The 20377-nt window shown below is 49.8% G+C and overlaps 1 protein-coding gene across 2 annotated transcripts in view; it reads left to right on the plus strand.

The window, feature by feature from the left end:
- Positions 1 to 20320, plus strand: part of xpo7 (exportin 7) — a 131914-nt gene extending 111594 nt beyond the window's left edge. The window contains exons 22-28 of one of the 2 annotated variants that reach the window (XM_070866166.1): positions 2737 to 2819; positions 5333 to 5547; positions 6704 to 6842; positions 8790 to 8932; positions 13361 to 13459; positions 15368 to 15495; positions 19294 to 20320. In XM_070866166.1, the coding sequence (XP_070722267.1) occupies positions 2737 to 2819; positions 5333 to 5547; positions 6704 to 6842; positions 8790 to 8932; positions 13361 to 13459; positions 15368 to 15495; positions 19294 to 19387 (901 nt within the window). In that variant the 3' untranslated portion in view covers positions 19388 to 20320. Of the gene's footprint in view, positions 1 to 2736; positions 2820 to 5332; positions 5548 to 6703; positions 6843 to 8771; positions 8933 to 13360; positions 13460 to 15367; positions 15496 to 19293 lie in introns of both variants that reach the window. The other variant, XM_070866165.1, reaches the window with a different exon arrangement.
- The last annotated feature ends 57 nt before the right edge of the window (positions 20321 to 20377 follow it).

Raw genomic sequence — 20377 nt, forward strand, 5'->3', positions numbered from 1 at the left:
TTTTTAAAAAAGGAGGGAGAGAGAAAACGGGTAATTATTAGCCTGACATCGATGGTGGGAAAAATGTTGGAATCAATTATTAAAGATGAAATAGCAGCGCATTTGGAAAGCAGTGATAGGGTTGATCCTAGTTAGCATGGATTTATGAAAGGGAAATCATGCTTGACAAATCTCCTAGAATTTTTTGAGGATGTAACTAGTAGAGTGGACAAGGGAGAACCATGGATGTGGTGTATTTGGACTTTCAAAAGGCTTTTGACAAGAGATTAGTGTGCAAAATTAAAGCACATGGTATTGGGGGTAATGTATTGATGTGGATAGAGAACTGGTTGGCAGACAGGAAGCAGAGAGTCGGAATAAACGGGACCTTTTCAGAATGGCAGGCAGTGATCAGTGGGGTGACGCAGGGGTCAGTGCTGGGACCCCAGCTATTTACAATATGCATCAATGATTTAGATGAAGGAATTGAATGTAATATCTCCAAGTTTGCAGATGACAATAAGCTGGGTGGCGGTGTAAGCTGTGAGGAGGATGCTAAGAGGCTGCAGGGTGACTTGGACAGGTTAGGTGAGTGGGAAAATGCATGGCAGATGCAGTATAATGTGGATAAATGTGAGGTTATCCACTTTGGTGGCAAAAACAGGAAGACAGAATATTATCTGAATGGTGACAGATTAGGAAAAGGGGAGGTGCAATGAGACCTGGGTGTCATGGTACATCAGTCATTGAAGTTTGGCATGCAGGTACAGCAGGCGGTGAAGAAGACAAATGGCATGTTGGCCTTCATAGCAAGAGGATTTGAGTATAGGAGCTGGGAGGTCTTACTGCAGTTGTACAGAGCTTCGGTGTGGCCTCACCTGGAATATTGTGTTCAGTTTTGGTCTCCTAATCTGAGGAAGGACGTTCTTGCTATTGAGGGAGTGCAGCAAAGGTTCACCAGACTGATTCCTGGGATGGCAGGACTGACATATGAGGAGAGACTGGATCAACTGGGCTTGTATCCACTGGAGTTTAGAAGAATGAGAGGGGATCTCATAGAAACATATAAAATTCTGACGGGAGTTGCTGGAGAGTTCCAGAACCAGGGGTCACAGACTAAGAATAAGGGGTAAGCCATTTAGGACCAAGATGAGGAGAAACTTCTTCACTCAGAGTGGTTAACCTGTGGAATTCTCTACCGCAGAAAGTTGTTGAGGCCAGTTTGTTAGATATATTCAAAAGGGAGTTAGATATGGTCCTTACGGCCAAAGGGATCAAGGGGTATGGAGAGATAGCAGGAAAGAGGTACTGAGAGAATGATCAGCCATGATCTTATTGAATGGTGGTGCAGGTCTGAAGGGCCGAATGGCCTGCTTCTGCACCTAATTTCTATGTTTGTATGTTTCTATGATAGAGTAATTAAGGAGAAACTGTTTCCAGTGGCAGGAGGGTCAGTAACCAGAGGGACATAAATTTAAGAGAATCAGCAAAAGGACCAGAGGGGGAGATGGGGAGAATGTTTTTAAGCAGCGAGTTTTGATCGGGAACGCGCTGCCTGAAAGGGTGGTGGATGCAGATTCAATAACTTTCAAAAGCGAACTGGATTTCTACTGAATGATGAAACATTTGCTGGGCTATGGGGAAAGGGTGGGGGGAGTGGGGCTGATTGGATAGCTCTTTCAGAGAGCTGACACAGGCTCGATGGGCCGAATGCTCCTTGTATGCTGCACGATTCCATGAGTTAAAGACTGTAACCCTGAGTATTGGGAATACAGCCCCGAATCCTGCTCATGCTGCCCGCAAAGCCAGACAGTTCAGCCTTATATGCACTTGTGCTTGTTAATGGCTGGTTAGCCCTGCTTGAATTTAGTGGGCCTGGAGCTTGGAAAGGGCTGTACTTGGTGCCGTTGGCTCATTGGGATGTCCCGGGGTCATGAAAGGCACTAAATGAAGGTTCGCCAGATTGATTTCTGGGATGGGGGGGGGGGGATTGTCCTGTGAGAGATTGTGTAGACTAGGCCGATATTCTCTAGAGTTTAGAAGAATGAGATGATCTCATCGAAACATACACAATTCTTACAGGGCTCGACAGGGTAGATGCAGGGAGGATGTTTCCCCCGGGCTGGGGAAGTCCAGAACCAGGGGTCACAGTCTCAGAATATGGGGTCAGCCATTTAGGACGGAGATGAGGAGAAACCTCTTCACTCAGAGGGTGGTGAATCTTTGGAATTCTCTACCCCAGAGGGCTGTGGAGGCTCAGTCGTTGAGTATATTCAAGACAGAAATCAATAGATTTTTGGATATTAAAGGAATCAAGGGATCTGGGGATAGTGCGGGAAAGTGTTGAGGTCGAAGATCAGACATGATCTCATTGAATGGCGGAGCAGGCTCGAGGGGCCGAGTGGCCAACTCCTGCTCCTAATTCTTTCTACTGGTGGATAAATCCTAAATTATAATAGCGAGATCTGTCAGTATCAGCAGCCTGAGATATAGGGGAATTAACGGGCGCAGGGATTAGAGCTTTAGTGTAGCCTTCCGAGGCTCCATGGTACGCACACAAGCTTCGGCATTCCTGGTGTAACCGTTCCCCGGGCATTTTACTATGTCTTGTAGTTTAAGGTAATGCCTGGGGTGAGATATGTCGAGCTCTCCTGCCGTATCCTGCCTTTGAACAGGCTCAATTTCTGCAGCTGCGATCAGCCTTGCTTCCAGGCATTGCAGCATTTCAGTCTGACCTCTTCCCTGTCCTGTTTGCAGGTCGCAGCGGTTGCAGTTCGACGTGTCCTCCCCGAATGGGATCCTCCTTTTTCGAGAGACCAGTAAAATGATCACAACCTACGGTCAGTGAGATTGTGCCTTCCCGCTTTTCAATGTTCTGCGATTACACCCGCGCGCTCCGCTGCCACTGCTCCGACTGGTTGCAAGATTTCTGGGGCTTTTCTGTTTCCAAGAGTCGAGCGTTCAGCAATTGGGTGTTCAGCGCTGAGCTGATGAAGGCAGTGCGTAGCTGTGAGACACACACCGCAGCAAGGTCCGATGGCTGATTCACAGCGTAGAGAATCATAGAATGGTCACAGCACGGAAGAAAGCCATTGGGTCCTTCGGGCCCGTGCCGACTCTCAGCCAATCCCACTCCCCCGCCCTTTCCCCGTAGCCCTGCAATTTATGTTCCTTCAGATACGTATCCAACTCCCGTTTGAAAGATAAAATTGAGTCTGCCTCCACCACCCTCTCAGGCAGCGCATCCCAGATCCCAACCACTCGCTGCGTAAAAACTTTTTTTTTGTTGTGTCACCTTTGGTTCTTCTGCCAATCGCCTTAAATCTGTGTCCTCTGGTTCTCGACCCTTCCGCCAATGGGAACAGTTTCTCTCTCACTCCAGACCCCTCATGATTTTGAACACCTCGATCAAATCTCCTCTCAACCTTCTCTGCTCCAAGGAGAACAACCCCAGCTTCTCCAGTCTATCCCCGTAACTGAAGTCCCTCATCCCTGGAACCATTCTCGTAAATCTTTTCTGCACCCTCTCTAAGGCCTTCACATCCTTCCTAAAGTGCGGTGCCCAGAATTGGACACAGTGCTCCAGTCCGGCCCGAACCAGTGTTTTATACAGGTTCATCATACTTTTCTACTCTATGTACTCTATGCAAGAAGCCCAGGGTCCCATCAGCCTTTTTAACTGCTTTTTCAACCTGCCCTACCACCTTCAACGATTTGTGCACATATACCCCCGAGTCGCTCTCTGGGTGCACCCCCTTTCGAATTGTACCGTGTGCTACATTACCGAAACTCTGCCAGGCTGATAATAGGGGGGCGTCACAAGTGCTCTCGGTTCAGGAGAGTCACACTCCCACTCCTCATCACCAACCTGTAATTCCTTCTGGGACAGTGCTCACATGCGGAACAGCGGACTGGGCGGGACTGAGAATCCACCCCCCTCCCCAGTCACTTGCTAAATATTTTTAATGTAATTCTTACATTTTGTCAGATCATTTTCTGTCACATCAGGGGTGCTGATTTGCAATTGTGTGCTTGGATGGAAGGTTCTATTGCTGAGGTGGGCGGGAAAGTTGTGGACATGGTTTTCTGGGGACAACTGAAGGGACATGTTTGCTAACGTGTAAAATTGTGCTGTTTATGTTCATTTATGTTTGTGTTAAAATATAGTGTAAGATTCAGAGGTTCCGTTCAGATGAAGAAGGTTCTTTGGTCTATCTGACCACCTCCTCTCGGGCTGCGCCACTCTGGGTGTGATTAATTGCGACCATCACACATGACGGGTGCTGCTGCCAACACATTTACTTGTCCAGTGACAGCGCTGCACAGGAGGGTTGATTGCACCTTGCTTCGGTACCAGTGGGGAAAGTGCAGTCGCAGGGAGCACAGACAGGGTTACAATCCTCGCTGCTGGGAGTGTCGGAGAGCTGAATCACCCCGATAGTTCCCTTCCGGTCACAGGCAGACGTTGTGATGACTGCCTGAGCTCTCAGATCCCCTTTTGCTTTGTAGTTTTCCTTCTCTCATGGTTTTTTCCCTCACAGTGCTGGCCAGACCACTCTTGGTTCTTGCTGGGCTCTGCCGTTTCCCTCACACTCATAAGAACATAAGAATTAGGAGCAGGATCGGCCATTCGGCCCCTCGAGCCTGCTCTGCTGTTCAGTGAGATCGTGGCTGATCTTCGACCTCAACTCCACTTTCCTGCACTATCCCCATATCCCTTGATTCCCTTAATAATTAATTCCACCCCTTGCCACATTGATGCTGTGACACACAGCTTCTTCAGGCAGCACTTTGAATCGGTCCTTTCTCATTTGCCAAACAGTGCGTTATACACCGGTGTAAACATCGAAAATAGGTGCTCGGCCATTCGGCCCTCCGAGCCTGCACCACCATTGGTGATCATGCAACTTCAGTACCCCATTCCTGCTTTCTCTCTATACCCCTTGATCCCTTTAGCCGTAAGGCCATATCTAACTCCCTTTTGAATATATCCAACGAACTGACCCCAACAACTTTCTGTGGTAGAGAATTCCACCGGTTGTAGATAACTGTGTACAAGATAGTAAGTGGAATAGGAGGGGTTAATCCAGAGCACGATTTCAAGTGAAAGCATCACTGCAGGACAAGGGGACATAAACTGGGAGGCACTGCACACACCAAGAGTGATCAGTCCCTGGAATGGGCTGCGGGCAGGGGAGGGGTGGGGGGAGGCAGTTAGGTGTTGTGACTGTCTGACCATGGAAGGATGGGCTGAATGGCCTCTGCCTGTCTGCAATGATCTTTGTGGAACGGTTGACTATTTAATCAGGAGAAATGAAACGACTCTTTACTTCTTTTGGTTTTATTTAATCAGGTAATCGTATCCTCACCTTGGGTGAAGTGCCAAAGGACCAAGTTTACGGACTGAAGTTGAAGGGGATTTCCATCTGCTTCTCCATGTTGAAGGCAGCTCTCAGTGGCAACTATGTCAACTTTGGGGTCTTCCGTCTCTATGGTGACGATGCCCTCGACAATGCTTTACAAACGTTCATTAAGCTCCTCCTGTCGATCCCTCACAGCGACCTGCTGGTTAGTGATTTTTTTCCCTGAACTCGCGCACTTGCGTTTTAGGCACGTATTTCCCCGTAGGAAAATGTTTGGAAGCAGGGCTTATCGGTCAGCAGGAGTCTTGGGTGTAGCCAGGAGCCGGGAGTCTCTCAAGTGAGGCCGCTTGGAGTGACTGATCACTGCGTGGTGCTCAGTTGTTTGAGGAATCTCTCGCTCAACCTACTTGTGCTCACTCCGCCGATCCCAGCTTCCCACAACCCTGTTAATTGCGCGGGGTCCTTTGGTAAAATATTCTTTCTTCTTCCTCCTGCTCTGTCTCGCAGTGCCCAGCTGTAAAGCGAGCGGGCAACTTGCAGCCTGCCCTCTGCTAATGTCACTTTGTCCCCGTGGAGAAATGTCCTGTGCCTCAGACTCCCGCCCACAGCACAGAACTCTCCGTGTGTCATGAACGAAGGCGGCAGTGTTGCATGCAGGGGTACGGGGATAAAGGCTGTGGATCAGCCACATTCTTTCTTTGAGGAAAAAAACAACAGCAGAAAGTTACAACTGCAACAAACATTCGTCTCCCGCTATTTCAAATGTTGCCTCAGTAAATGGTTGCTAAGTGAATTCTCTCTTTGAAATGGAGCCGTTGTTTAGAGCACAAAAGGACGCCATTCGGCCCATCGGGCCTGTGTCAGCTTTTTACTGCAGCAATTCAAAATAATCCCACTGCCTCCCCCCACCCACCCACCCCCGCTCTCTCCCCAACACCCCCAGCTCTCCCCCCCCCCCCCCCCCACCACCACCACTGCTCTCCCCACCCCCCACCCCCTTGCTCTTCCCACCATGCCCCCTCCGTGCCCCCCCTCTCCCCACCGCTCTCCCAACCCCACCCCCCCCCCCCGCTCTCCCCACTGCCCGCGCACCCCCCTTCCCACCGCCCGCTCCCTCTCCCTATCTCCCTCTCCCTACTGCCCTGTATCTTCCTGTGCTTCAAATATTTATCCAATTTTCCCTGAAAAGTTACAATGTCTGCCTCAACCGCTCCTGGCCAAGCATTCCACGCCCCAACAACTCTCACTCTTGTCGTTTCCCTGTACATTCTGTCGAAAATCTTCCTAATTTTAGAAGTTCTGTTTTATCTCCTCTTAGCCTTCACCAGTTTAACGTTCCATTGTTTTTTGCTTTTTCCCAGGATTATCCCAAGCTCAGTCAGTCCTACTATTCCTTGTTAGAAGTTCTCACCCAGGACCACATGAATTTTATTGCTAGCCTGGAGCCCCATGTTATCATGTACATTCTCTCCTCCATTTCAGAAGGTCTCACTGCACTGGGTGAGTAACATGCCTTATTCACATGGCAAAAATGGAAAAATGATCAAGCTTTTCTTTTTGGTAATTCCCACACACACAAACCCAACCCCATGTTTGAGCCAGTGAGAAATGCGCGTAGGTAACGATTCATGTTTGTCGAACATGGATACCTTCGGCAGTACAGCACTCCTTCAGTACTGTCCCTCCGACAATGCAGCACCTGCTCAGTACTGCCCCTCCAGCAGTGCAGTGCACTCTCAGTACTGCCCCTCCAGCAGTGCAACACTCCCTCAGTACTGCCCCTCCGGCAGTGCAATACTCCCTCATTACTGCCCCTCGGGCAGTGCAGCGCTCCCTCAGTACTGCCCCTCCGGCAATGCAACACTCCCTCAGTACTGCCCCTCCGGCAGTGCAACACTCCCTCATTACTTCCCCTCCAGCAGTGCAGCGCATCCTCAGTACTGCCCCTCCGACAGTGCGGCGCTCCCTCAGTACTGCCCCTCCGGCAGTGCAGAGCTCCCTCAGTACTGCCCCTCCGGCAGTGCAGCGCTCCCTCAGTACTGCCCCTCCAGCAGTGCAACACTCCCTCATTACTGCTCCTCCGGCAGTGCAACGCTCCCTCATTACTGCCCCTCCGGCAGTGCAGCGCTCCCTCAGTACTGCCCCTCTGGCAGTGCAGCGCTCCCTCAGTACTGGGAGTGTCAGGGCACGCACGCTTTCGCGCCCCACCTCTCAATGTGAGTTCGGAGACTTTAGCAGCAAATGAGCAAAAGCCAAGCCTTGGAACTCCCCAAGAGTGCCAGTTCCAGCCCTGGGTCCCTGGCAAACCGCCCAGCGAACACCGCCCTAACTATGCTCATGTTTCTAACACGCTGGTTTGTACCTGTTTGAATGATGTGGGCCTGGAGGTTTGGAAGGGCTGTTTCAGCGCTGCTCCCTCCTGGCTGGATCAATCAGATCAGCACGATGAGTTGATGAAAACTAATGGGAACATGGATTCAAACAGCACTGCAACGATGACCAGATAATCTGTTTTAGTGATATTGGTTGAGGGATAAATATTGGTCATGGTGCCAGAGATAACTCCCCTGCTCCTCTTCGAAATAGTGCCGTGGGATCTTTCACATCAACCTAGGGGGCAGAGGGAAGCCTCAGTTTAATGTCTCATCTGAAAGCCAGCCCCTCCGACAGTGCGGCGCTCCCTCAGTACTGCCCCTCCGGCGTGCGGCGCTCCCTCAGTACTGCCCCTCCGACAGTGCGGCGCTCCCTCAGTACTGCCCTCCGACAGTGCGGCGCTCCCTCAGTACTGCCCCTCCGACAGTGCGCTGCTCCCTCAGTACTGCCCCTCCGACAGTGCGGCACTCCCCCAGTACTGCCCCTCCGACAGTGCGGCGCTCCCTCAGTGCGGCGCTCCCTCAATACTGCCCCTCCGACAGTGCGCTGCTCCCTCAGTACTGCCCCTCCGACAGTGCGGCGCTCCCTCAATACTGCCCCTCCGACAGTGCGGCGCTCCCTCAGTACTGCCCCTCCGATAGTGCTGCGCTCCCTCAGTACTGCTCCTCCGACAGTGCTGCGCTCCCTCAGTACTGCCCCTCCAACAGTGCAGCACTTCCCAGTACTGCCCCTCCGACAGTGCTGCGCTCCCTCAGTACTGCTCCTCCGACAGTGCAGCACTCCCTCAGTACTGACCCTCCGACAGTGCTGCCCTTCCTCACTACTGCCCCTCCGACAGTGCTGCCCTTCCTCAGTACTGCACTGGAGTGTCAGCCTAGGTTTTTGTGCTCAAGCCTCTGGAGTGGGACTTGAGCCCACAACCATTGTGGCTCGAAGGTGAGTGTGCTGCTCAGTGAGCCACGGCTGAACACACTGGGATGTAGGACCGAAAGTAGTGAATAGAGATGAGGCGAGAAAGAAGCGAGCACGTAAGGTTTGTTGCTGGTTTGTTTTCAGACACTATGGTATGCACAGGTTGCTGCTCCAGTCTGGACCATATAGTAACGTTCCTCTTCAAGCAGCTGTCCCGCAGCACAAAAAAACGCACCACGCCGATCTCCCAGGAGAGTGACCGCTTCCTGCACATCATGCAGCAGCACCCAGAAATGATTCAACAGGTGAGTCCCTGCAGCACGGTAATATCTAAGGAGTTACGGTCATCCAGCAATGGAGTTTTCACTGATCCCTCCACTGCCTCGCCCCTATCTCTCTAACCTCCTCGAGCCCTACAACCCTCTGAAATCTCTGCGCTCCTCCAAATCTGGCCTCTTGTGCATCCTCCGATTTCCATCGTTCCACCATTGGCCGCCATGCCTTCAGCTGCCTGAAGCTCTGGAATTCCCTCCCAAACCTCTCCACGCCTCTACCTCTCTCTTCTCCTTCAAGACGCTCCTTAAAACCTACCTCTTTGGCCAAGCTTTTGGTTGACTTGTCCCAATAGCTCCTTATGTTGCTCGTTGTCAATTTTTTTTTTTTTGCTAGTCGGTCCTGTGTAGCGCCTTGGGATGTTTTACTATGTTAAAGGCGCTATATAAATGCAAGTTGTTGTTGATTGCTCTTGCAAAGAAGATCAGAATGAAATGCGAGCTCCCCAGTTATGTTGCTCACAGGTAGTGGTGGTTATGGAGTTCAGCAACTGAACTACTGTCTGAGACTAGTACCTTAAACCTAAATAAAGGCAATTATAAAGGGATGAAGACAGAGTTGGCTAAAGTGGACTGGGAAAATAGATTCACAGGTCAGACGGTAGATCAGCAGTGACAGACATTTAAGGAGATATTTCATAATTCTCAACAATGTTCCATTGAAAAAGATTCTATGTGAAGGATGAACCATCCGTGGCTAACTAAGGAAGTTAAGGATGGTATCAAATTGAAAGAAAAGGCAGACAATGTTGTGAAGATTAGTGGTAGGCTGGAAGATTGGGAGAATTTTAGAAACCAAAAAGGATTACTAAAAAAAATAATAACATAAGAAATAGGAGCAGGAGTCGGCCATTTGGCCTCTCGAACCTGCTCCACCATTTAATAAGATCATGGCTGATCTGATCTTGGGCTCAGCTCCACTTCCCCGCCCGCTCCCCATAACCCTCGACTATCTTACCATTCAAAAATCTGTCTATCTCCACCTTAAATATAGCCTGACCCAATCTCCACAGCTCTCTGGGGCAGAGAATTCCAAAGATTCACGACCCTCTGAGAGAAGAAATTCCTCCTCATTTCCGTTTTAATTTTAATAAAGAGGGAGAAAATAGATTATGAGAGTAAACTAGCAAGAAATATAAAAACAGACAGTAAGAGCATCTACAGGTATATAAAAAGGAAGAGATAACTAAAGTAAATGTTGGTTCCTTAGAGGATGAGACTGGGGAATTAATAATGGGAATCAAGGAAATGGCAGAGACTTGGAACAAATTTTGTATCTGTCCAAACAGTAAAAGTATCCCAATAATAGAAGAAAAGCAGGGTGCAAAAGGGAGGGTGGAAATGAAAACAATCACTTTTTCTCTAGTCATAGTATGAGGCAAACTACTGGGACTAAAGGTGGACAAGTCCCCTGGACCTGATAGCCTGCATCTTAGGGTCTTAAAAGAAGTGGCTGCAGAGATAGTGGATGCATTGGTTGTAACCTTCCAAAATTCCCTAGCTCTGGAAAGGTCCCAGTGGATTGGAACGCCCCTATTCAAGAAAGGAGGGAGACAGAAAGCAATAAACTATAGGCCAGTTAGCCTAACATCTGTCGTTGGGAAAATGCTAGAGTCCATTAATAAGGAAGTAGTAGCAGGACATTTAGAAAATCATAATAGTCAGAGTCAGCATGGTTTTAAGAAAGGGAAATCATGTTTAACAAATTTATTGAGTTCTTTGAGGATGTAACGAACAGGTTGGATGAAGGGGAACCAGTAGATGTAGTGTATTTGGATTTCCAAAAGGCATTCGATAAGGTGCCACATAAAAGGTTACTACACAAGATAAGAGCTCAAGATGTTGGGGGTAATATATTAGCATGGATAGAGGATTGGCTAACTAACAGAAAACAGAGAGTCAGGATAAATGGGTCTTTTTCAAGTTGGCAAACTGTAACTAGTGGGATGGCAAAGGGATCTGTGCTGGGGCCTCAACTATTTATAGTCTATATTAATGACTTGGATGAAGGCACCAAGTGTATTGTAGCCAAATTTGCTGACGATACAAAGAGATAAGTGGGAAGGAAATTGTGAGGAGGATGCAAAAGATGCAAAAGGATACAGATAAAAGAAAAAAGACTTGCATTTATATAGTGCTTTTCACGACCACCGGTCGTCCCAAAGCACTTTACAGCCAATGAAGTACTTTTGGAGTGTAGTCACTGTTGTAATGTGGGAAACACGGCAGTCAGTTTGCACACAAGCAACTTCCAACAGATAGCAATGACTTTTTCGTTATGCTGATTGAGGGATAAATATTGGTCAGGACACCAGGGATAACTCCCCTGCTCTTCGAAATAGTGCCATGGGATCTTTTACGTCTACCTGAGAGAACAGACAGGGCCTCGGTTTAACGTCTCATCTGAAAGACGGCACCTCCAACAGTGCGGCGCTCCCCCTCAGTACTGTCCCTCCGACAGTGCTGCACTCCCTTAGTACTGCCCCTCTGACAGTGCGGCGCTCCCTCAGTACTGCCCCTCCGACAGTGCGGCGCTCCCTCAGTACTGCCCCTCCGGCAGTGCAGCGCTCCCTCAGTACTGCCCCTCCGACAGTGCGGCGCTCCCTCAGTACTGCCCCTCCGACAGTGCGGCGCTCCCTCAGTACTGCCCCTCCGACAGTGCGGCGCCCCCTCAGTACTGCCCCTCCGACAGTGCGGCACTCACTCAGTACTGCCCCTCCGACAGTGCGGCGCTCCCTCAGTACTGCCCCTCCAACAGTGCGGCGCTCCCTCAGTACTGGCCCTCCGACAGTGCGGCGCTCCTTCAGCACTGCACTGGAGCATCAGTTTAGTTTAGTTTTTGCTCAAGTCCCTGGAGTGGGACTTGAACCGACAACCTTCTGATTCAGACGAGAGTGCTACGGTTAAGATAGATTGAATGAGTAGGCCAAAATTTGGCAGATGGAGTATAATATGGGAAAATCTGAGGTTATCCACTTTGGCAGGAAGAATAGAAAAGCAAAATATTATTTAACTGGAGAGAGATTACAAAGTGCTGCAGTACAGAAGAACCTGCATGAAACACAAAAAGTTAGTATGCAGCTACAGCAAGTAATCAGGAAGGCAAATGGACTGATGGCCTTTATTGCAAAGGGGATGGAGTATAAAAGTAAGGTAGTCTTGCTACAACTGTACAGGGTATTGGACACCTGGAGTACTGCGTACAGTTTTGGTCTCCTTATTTGAGGAGGGATATACTTGCATTGGAGGCTGTTCAGAGAAGGTTCACTAGGTTGATTCCTGACTGGGCTTGATGCAGAGAGGATGTTTCCGCTCATGAGGCAATCTAGAACTAGGGGGCATAGTTTCAGAATAAGGGGTCGCCCATTTAAGACGGAGATGAGGAGGAATTTCTTCTCTGAGACTCATGAATCTGTGGAATTCTCTACCCCAGAGAGCTATGAAGGCTGGGTTATTGAATATATTTAAGGTGGAGATAGCCAGATTCTTGAACTACAGGGAAGTCAAGGGTTATGGGGAACAGGCAGGAAAGTAGAGTTGAGACCAAGATCAGATCGGCCATGATCTTATCAAATTGCGGAGAAGGCTCGAGGGGCCAAATGACCTACTATTTCTTATGTACTTAAACATGTCCTGTCCCTTTAAGGCAAATCCAGAATGTTTTATAACAATCGTAACTCCTGTAAATTCCAGGCTGTGGATCAATGATTGTCTTTGTTTTTTAAAAGAATGTTTTGCATCTGTAACAGTGTTGGGAAAATGCAAGATGCAACACATATCGAATATATTTGGGCTAATAAATGAAAGTCAGCATTGATTTGTTGAAGGCAAATCGTGTTTAACTAATTTGATCGAGTTCTTTGATGAAGTAACGGAGAGGGTTGATGAGGGTAGTGTGGGTGATGTTGTGAATATGAACTTTATAGACTATCACATAATAGACTTATTAGAAAAACTAAAGCCCATGGGATTAAACGGATGGTGGCAACGTGAATACAAAATTGGCAGAAGGCAGAGAGTAAGATTTAAGGTGATTGGCCAAAGAGCCAGAGTGACAGGAGGAAACACTTTTTTACGCAGCGAGTTGTGATCGGGAACGCGCTGCCTGAAAGGCCGGTGGGAGCCGTTTCAGTAGTGACTTTCAAAAGAGAATTGGATAAATACTTGAAGGGACAACATTTGCACGGCTATGGGGAAAGGGCAGGGAGTGGGATTCATTGGATGGCTCTTCCAGAGAGCCGACGCAGGCTCGATGGGCCAAATGGCCTCCTTCTGCTTGTAACATTCTATGATTCTAATAGTGTGTGCGATGGCCTGTTACAGTATTAACTTCCAGTCGATACTGTAAATGACTTGGAACTCGTTCCTTCTCTTCTCTCAATAATCTTTTTGTTGTTGCAGATGCTGTCCACAGTTCTCAACATCATTATTTTTGAAGACTGCAGGAATCAGTGGTCCATGTCACGCCCTCTGCTTGGATTAATTCTTCTGAACGAAAAGGTGAGGTGTAAGGCCAGAAAGACTCCGAGCTCTGGTCCCCAGAGCAGCTGCAGTAGATGTGGACGGACTGTGGGGCCCATTGGATGGACGGCAGAGCAGTCACTGCCTGTTGCCTGGCCGTGCACCACTCAATCCTTTTGACAAGAGGAGGAAGGAAAAAAACTTGCATTTATATTGCGCCTGTCACATCTACAGGACATCCCAAACAACTTCATAACCAACTAATTACTTTTTGAAGTGCGATCAGTCACTGTTGCGTGGGCAAACACAACATGCAATTTTCACACGACAGCAGTAAATGAGATGACAGACCAGGTAATGTGTTTGGTAATGTTGGTGGAGGTAGAGTACTGGTCACAACACTGGAAGAAGTCCCAGCTCTTCAAATACAATCTTTTACATCCACCTCAACTGGCAGACAGGACCTCGGTTTAACGTCTCATCTTAAAGACACCTCCGACTGTGCAGCACTCCCTCAGTACTGCCCCTTGGACAGTGCGGCGCTCCCTCAGTACTGCCCCTCCGACAGTGCGGGGCTCCCTCAGTACTGCCCCTCCGACAGTGCGGGGCTCCCTCAGTACTGCCCCTCCGACAGTGCGGCGCTCCCTCAGTACTGCCCCTCCGACAGTGCGGGGCTCCCTCAGTACTGCCCCTCCGACAGTGCGGCGCTCCCTCAGTTCTGCCCTTCCGACAGTGCAGCGCTCCCTCAGTACTGCCCCTCCGATAATGCAGCGCTCCCTCAGTACTGCCCCTCCGACAGTGCGGGGCTCCCTCAGTACTGCCCCTCCGACAGTGCGGGGCTCCCTCAGTACTGCCCCTCCGACAGTGCGGCACTCCCTCAGTACTGCCCCTCCGACAGTGCGGGGCTCCCTCAGTACTGCCCCTCCGACAGTGCGGCGCTCCCTCAGTACTGCCCCTCCGACAGTGTGGCGCTCCCTCAGTACTGCCCCTCCGACAGTGCGGGGCTCCCTCAGTACTGCCCCTCCGACAGTGCGGGGCTCCCTCAGTACTGCCCCTCCGACAGTGCGGGGCTCCCTCAGTACTGCCCCTCCGACAGTGCGGGGCTCCCTCAGTACTGCCCCTCCGACAGTGCGGGGCTCCCTCAGTACTGCCCCTCCGATAATGCAGCGCTCCCTCAGTACTGTCCCTCCGACAGTACGGTGCTCCCTCAATACTGCCCCTCTGATAGTGCAGCGCTCCCTCAGTACTGCCCCTCTGATAGTGCGGCACTCCCTCAGTACTGCCCCTCCGACAGTGCGGCACTCCCTCCGTACTTCACTGGGAGTATCAACCTAGATTTTTGTGCTCCAGTCCCTGGAGTGGGACTTGAACCCACAACCTTCTGACTCTGCCCACTGAGCTCAGTATTTTAAAAACCCTGTTTACAATGGTAAACAGGAGTGACTGCACTTCAGCCTATTTCGCCGAGCTCTTTTTTATTAATCCCAGATTAAAGGTGACGTGACGAGTTGTTTCAGGCAGTGTGACAGGTTAGCTGGTAATGCCACGGCGAAATCAATGCTGCGTTGGCCGGGGTCCAGCTGGAATCACTGCCTTTTGTGCAGTGACGTCAAAATGGAATGTGCCTGTGAAGGCTTCCCCAAATGCATGCTGCACGTGCAGACTCCCTCATTTACCCAGTCTCTCGTCTCTGCCAAGCCCAGCACCAAGTTCCATGTTTGCTATCTATTGGTGCCCCCTGCTGGACAGTGATTGTATGTGGACAGGATTGTGCTCGGCGCTTGAATAGCACATCATCTCAAGCCACCAGATCATGGTTCCGAATAGCAGCCGGCACATGTGAGACCGTATCCCCAGGAAAGGATTGTCTGTGCTTTAAGCAGGCTCACTGATGCTTAATCTCTCATTTGTTTTCTCTTCACACCCCCTCCCCCCCCCCCACTTTAGTATTTTGCTGATTTGAGGAACAGCATCGTGAACAGCCAGCCTCCCGAGAAGCAGCAGGCCATGCACCTCTGCTTCGAGAACCTGATGGAAGGGATTGAGCGCAACTTGCTGACGAAGAACAGAGACAGGTCAGCACTCAATAATCAGACCCGCTCCTGCTCAGGTGCACTGTATGAGGGCGGGGGGCGCGCGTTTTGTAATTATTAAGATTGCAAGTGGACTTTCTTTGGTAAGCAAGTGTTTAGTATAAAAACGGTCAAAGTGGGGATTCATTTGGTTAATCATAGAAATTTACAGCACGGAAGGAGGCCATTCGGCCCATCGTGTCCGCGCCGGCTGACAAGATGCTACCCAGCCTAATCCACTTTCCAGCTCTAGGTCCGTAGCCCTGCAGGTTACGGCACTTCAGGTGCACATCCAAGTACTTTTTAAATGTGGTGAGGGTTTCTGCCTCTACCACCCTTTCAGGCAGTGAGTTCCAGACCCTCACCACCCTCTGGGTGAAGAAATTTCTCCTCAAATCCCCTCTAAACCTCCCCCCAATTACTTTAAATCTATGCCCCCTGGTGGTTGTGCTAAGGGAAATAGGCCCTTTCTATCCACTCTATCTGGGCTCCTCATAATTTTATACACCTCAATGAGGTATCCCCTCAGCCTCCTCTGTTCCAATGAAAACAAACCCAGCCTATCCAATATGTCCTCATAGCTAAGATTCTCCACTCCCAGCAACATCCTCGTAAATCTCCTCAGTACCCTCTCCAGTGCAATCACGTCCTTCCTGTAATGCGGTGACCAGAACTGCACGCAGTACTCCAGCTGCAGCCTAACCAGTGTTTTATACAGTTCAAGCATAACCCTCCCTGCTCTTGCCTTTATTAGCCGAGGGGCGTAGAATATAAGTATTCCATATATCTTCTTAACCACCTGGCCTGCTACTTTCAGGGATCTGTGGACATGCACTCCCAGGTCCCTTTCTTCCTCTACATTTCTTAGTGTCCTACCATTTAACGTGTATTCCCTTTCCTTGGTAGCCCGCCCCAAATCCGTTACTTCATACTTCTCCAGATTAAATTCCATTTGCGACTGTTCTGCCCAGTTGATTGATATCTTCCTGCAGTCCGATGCAGGTAAATGTCTGATTTCCTGTTTATCATTCTATTGTTAAGTCTGCTCGCTTGACTGGATGTCAAAGCCTTGGAGAGGGTGCAAAGGAGATTTACTGGAATGGTGCCTGGGATGAGGGACTCCAGTTATTTGGAGAAGCTGGGGTTGTTCTCCTTAGAGCAGAGAAGTTTAAAGGTAGATTTAAAAGAGCGTTGAAGCACTGACCAAACTTGATCAGCACCGCTGGGCAGGCCACATTGTTCGCATGCCAGACACGAGACTCTACTCGGAACTCCTTCACGGCAAACGAGCCAAAGGTGAGCAGAGGAAACGTTACAAGGACACCCTCAAAGCCTCCCTGATAAAGTGGAACATCCCCACTGACACCTGGGAGTCCCTGGCCAAAGACTGCCCTAAGTGGAGGAAGTGCATCCGGGAGGGTGCTGAGCACCTCGAGTCTCATTGCCGACAGCATGCAGAAATCAAGCGCAGGCAGCGGAAGGAGCGTGCGGCAAACCAGTCCCACCCTCCCCTTCCCTCAACGACTATCTGTCCCTGTGACGGGGACTGTGGTCCTCGTATTGGACTCTCCAGCCACCTAAGGACTTATTTTAAGAGTGGAAGCAAGTCTTCCTCGATTCCGAGGGACTGTCTATGATGATAATGACCTGGGATGAGGGACTTAAGTTATGTGGAGAAGCTGGGGTTTATTCTCCGTAAAGCAGAGAAGTTTAAAGGTAGATTTAAAAGAGGTGTTCAAAATTATGATGGGTTTAGTAGAGTAAATAGGGAGAAACTCTTTCCACTAGCAGAAGGGTCGGTAACCAGAGGACACAGATTTGAGAGCATTGCCAAAAGAGCCAGAGGGGGAAATGGGGAGAATGTTTTATGCAGCGAGTTGTGATCTGGAACGCGTGGCCGGAATGCGTGATGGGAGCAGATTCAATGGTAACTTTCAAAAGGGATTTGGATAAATTTCAGGGCTATGGGGAAAGGGAAGGCGGAGTGGGACTAATTGGAAAGCTCTTTCAGAGGACCAGTCCGGGCACAGTGGGCCGAATGGCCTTCCTCTGATTATACGGCGGCAGCTCACCGCAACACCCTGTGGAAGGTGGCGAGAAACGGGCAATAAACGCCGGCCTTGCTTGCGTCGTAAATATCCCAAATATTTTTTTTAAGTGACGTGTTATCATTTAGATCTGCTCAGGAACTGATAAAAATTCAGCTACTCCCGCTGCAAACTGTGCTGCATACTGAGTGTAGGAACTCAAATATCCTAGTGAATTGCCTGTCCTGTGTGAGATGGAAACAGGGTGCGGATTGTTAAAAGTAACCTCATCCGTGCCTTTGTTACCTCTAGACTTGACTATTCCAACGCACTCCTGGCTGGCCTCCCACATTCTACCCTACGTAAACTTGAGGTCATCCGAAACTCGTCTGCCCGTGTTCTAACTCGCACCGAATCCCGCTCACCCATCACCCCGTGTCCTAACTCGCACCGAGTCCCGCTCACCCATCACCCCGTGCATGCTGCCCCGTGTCCTAACTCGCACCGAGTCCCGCTCACCCATCACCCCGTGTCCTAACTCGCACCGAGTCCCGCTCACCCATCACCCCGTGTCCTAACTCGCACCGAGTCCCGCTCACCCATCACCCCGTGCATGCTGCCCCGTGTCCTAACTTGCCAAGTCCCGCTCACCCATCAACCCCTATGCTCACTGCCTTGTGTCCTAACTCACACCGAGTCCCATTCACCCATCACCCCCTGTGCTCACTGACCCGTGTCCTAACTCGCACCGAATCCCATTCACCCATCACCCCCTGTGCTCACTGCTCCGTGTCCTAACTCACACCGAATCCCACTCACCCATCACCCCCTGTGCTCACTGACCCGTGTCCTAACTCGCACCGAATCCCACTCACCCATCACCCCCTGTGCTCACTGACCCGTGTCCTAACTCGCACCGAATCCCACTCACCCATCACCCCCTGTGCTCGCTGACCCGTGTCCTAACTCGCACCAAGTCCCACTCACCCATCACCCCCTGTGCTCGCTGCCCCGTGTCCTAACTCGCACCAAGTCCCACTCACCCATCACATAGACATAGAAAACATAGAAACATAGAAAATAGGTGCAGGAGTAGGCCATTCGGCCCTTCTAGCCTGCACCGCCATTCAATGAGTTCATGGCTGAACATTCAACTTCAGTACCCCATTCCTGCTTTCTCGCCATACCCCTTGATCCCCCTAGCAGTAAGGACCTCATCTAACTCCTTTTTGAATATATTTAGTGAATTGGCCTCAACAACTTTCTGTGGTAGAGAATTCCACAGGTTCACCACTCTCTGGGTGACCTACATGGGCTCCCGGTTAAGTAACACCTCAATTTCAAAATTCTCAACCTTGTTTACAAATCCCTCCATGGCCCTTGCCCCCTCCCTATCCCTGTAATCTCCTCCAGCCCACAACACCCCCCCGAGATCTCGGCACTCCTCAAATTCTGTCTTCTTGAGCATCCCTGATTATAATCATTGGTGGCCGTGCTTTCAGCTGCCTGGGACCCAAGCTCTGTAACTCCCTCCCTAAACCTCTCCACCTCTCTTTCCTCCTTTAAGACGCTCCTTAAAACCTCCCTCTTTGACCGAGCTTTTGGTCACCTGCCCTAATTTCTTCTTTTGTGGCTCGGTGTCAAATTTATCTGTTTTGTCTTGTAAAGCTCCTGTGAAGCGCCTTGGGATCTTTTACTACGTTAAAGGCGCTTTATAAATACAAGTTGTTGTTGTAAGTTGACCGGCTGGTTTTTTTTTTTAATTGCTCCTCAGGTTCACCCAGAACCTCTCGGTGTTTCGGAGGGAAGTGAATGACTCGATGAAGAACTCGACATACGGTGTCAACAGCAACGATATGATGAGCTGACGTCTGTCTGGATCTTGCCTCCCACGATGGTGTGCGTCTCCAATCCAGTTGTAAGGGGTCGACCGGAGGGTGGGGGAGGGTAGTGTGTCTCTGATGCGAAACGGACGGGAGGGAGGGAGGGTGGGGAAAGAGGTCAGAGTTCAGTCGGATAGATGCGTCCCTGCTCCTTGTCCCAGGGATAGGAGGTCAAAGGGCAGCTCCCCCCACCCCCCCCTTCCCCCACCTCACCCTGGGCATCGGACTGTGGGACCTGGCCCTGTCCCAGACTCCCCCCTTCACAAACAAAATCCTGGCAGGGAGTGCCTTCGTGCTCTTGCCCCTCATCGGCCTTGTATAAACTTGTACATTTTTTTTTCTTAAGACATTTTGAACAATGTTTATATGAAATCAATTAAAAAAGAGAAAACAAAAGAGTTGTGATTGAAATTTTTAGAGTTGGGAGTGCGATGATGTGAGGTACGTGGGGTGGAATGTGTGTGGGAGTTCAGTTCGATACAGAGCTCCGTCTAACAACAGGAGTAACATAAATCAATACAGAGATAAACAGTATGTACACTTCCCCAATTTTGGTCATTCTCAACTAATTGGGAGTTAGCGCGAGGTACCGAATGCCTGTCATATGTTTCCAACCATTGTTCCAGCAGTGATTTTGGAATAGCTCGAGAAGAGGTGACAGAAACTGTTTTAAAGCCCTGTATTATTTTCAGAAACTGTTGCTGCTAATTATGTGTTGAGCACAGCTCGTTTATATCCTGGAAGGAAAAGAAAAACCAGCGGATTATATATTTTTATTGTTCCTTTCAACTGAATGTTCTGATGAAACACGTTTCCGATTCACTGCGTGATCAGGTAGTTGGTTGGTATGTAAGAATGTTTGCTGCATATAGTGTAAGCATTGTGACTGCAAATAAACTTCAACGGTTTGTACTGAAAGCAGTCTCCCGTGCTTTGAGTGTGCTGCGGAAAAGCTCCGGTCTGAAGGTGGGGAGC

The sequence above is a fragment of the Pristiophorus japonicus genome, chromosome 22 (assembly GCF_044704955.1).
Source record: "Pristiophorus japonicus isolate sPriJap1 chromosome 22, sPriJap1.hap1, whole genome shotgun sequence".
Taxonomy (NCBI): Eukaryota; Metazoa; Chordata; class Chondrichthyes; family Pristiophoridae; genus Pristiophorus; species Pristiophorus japonicus.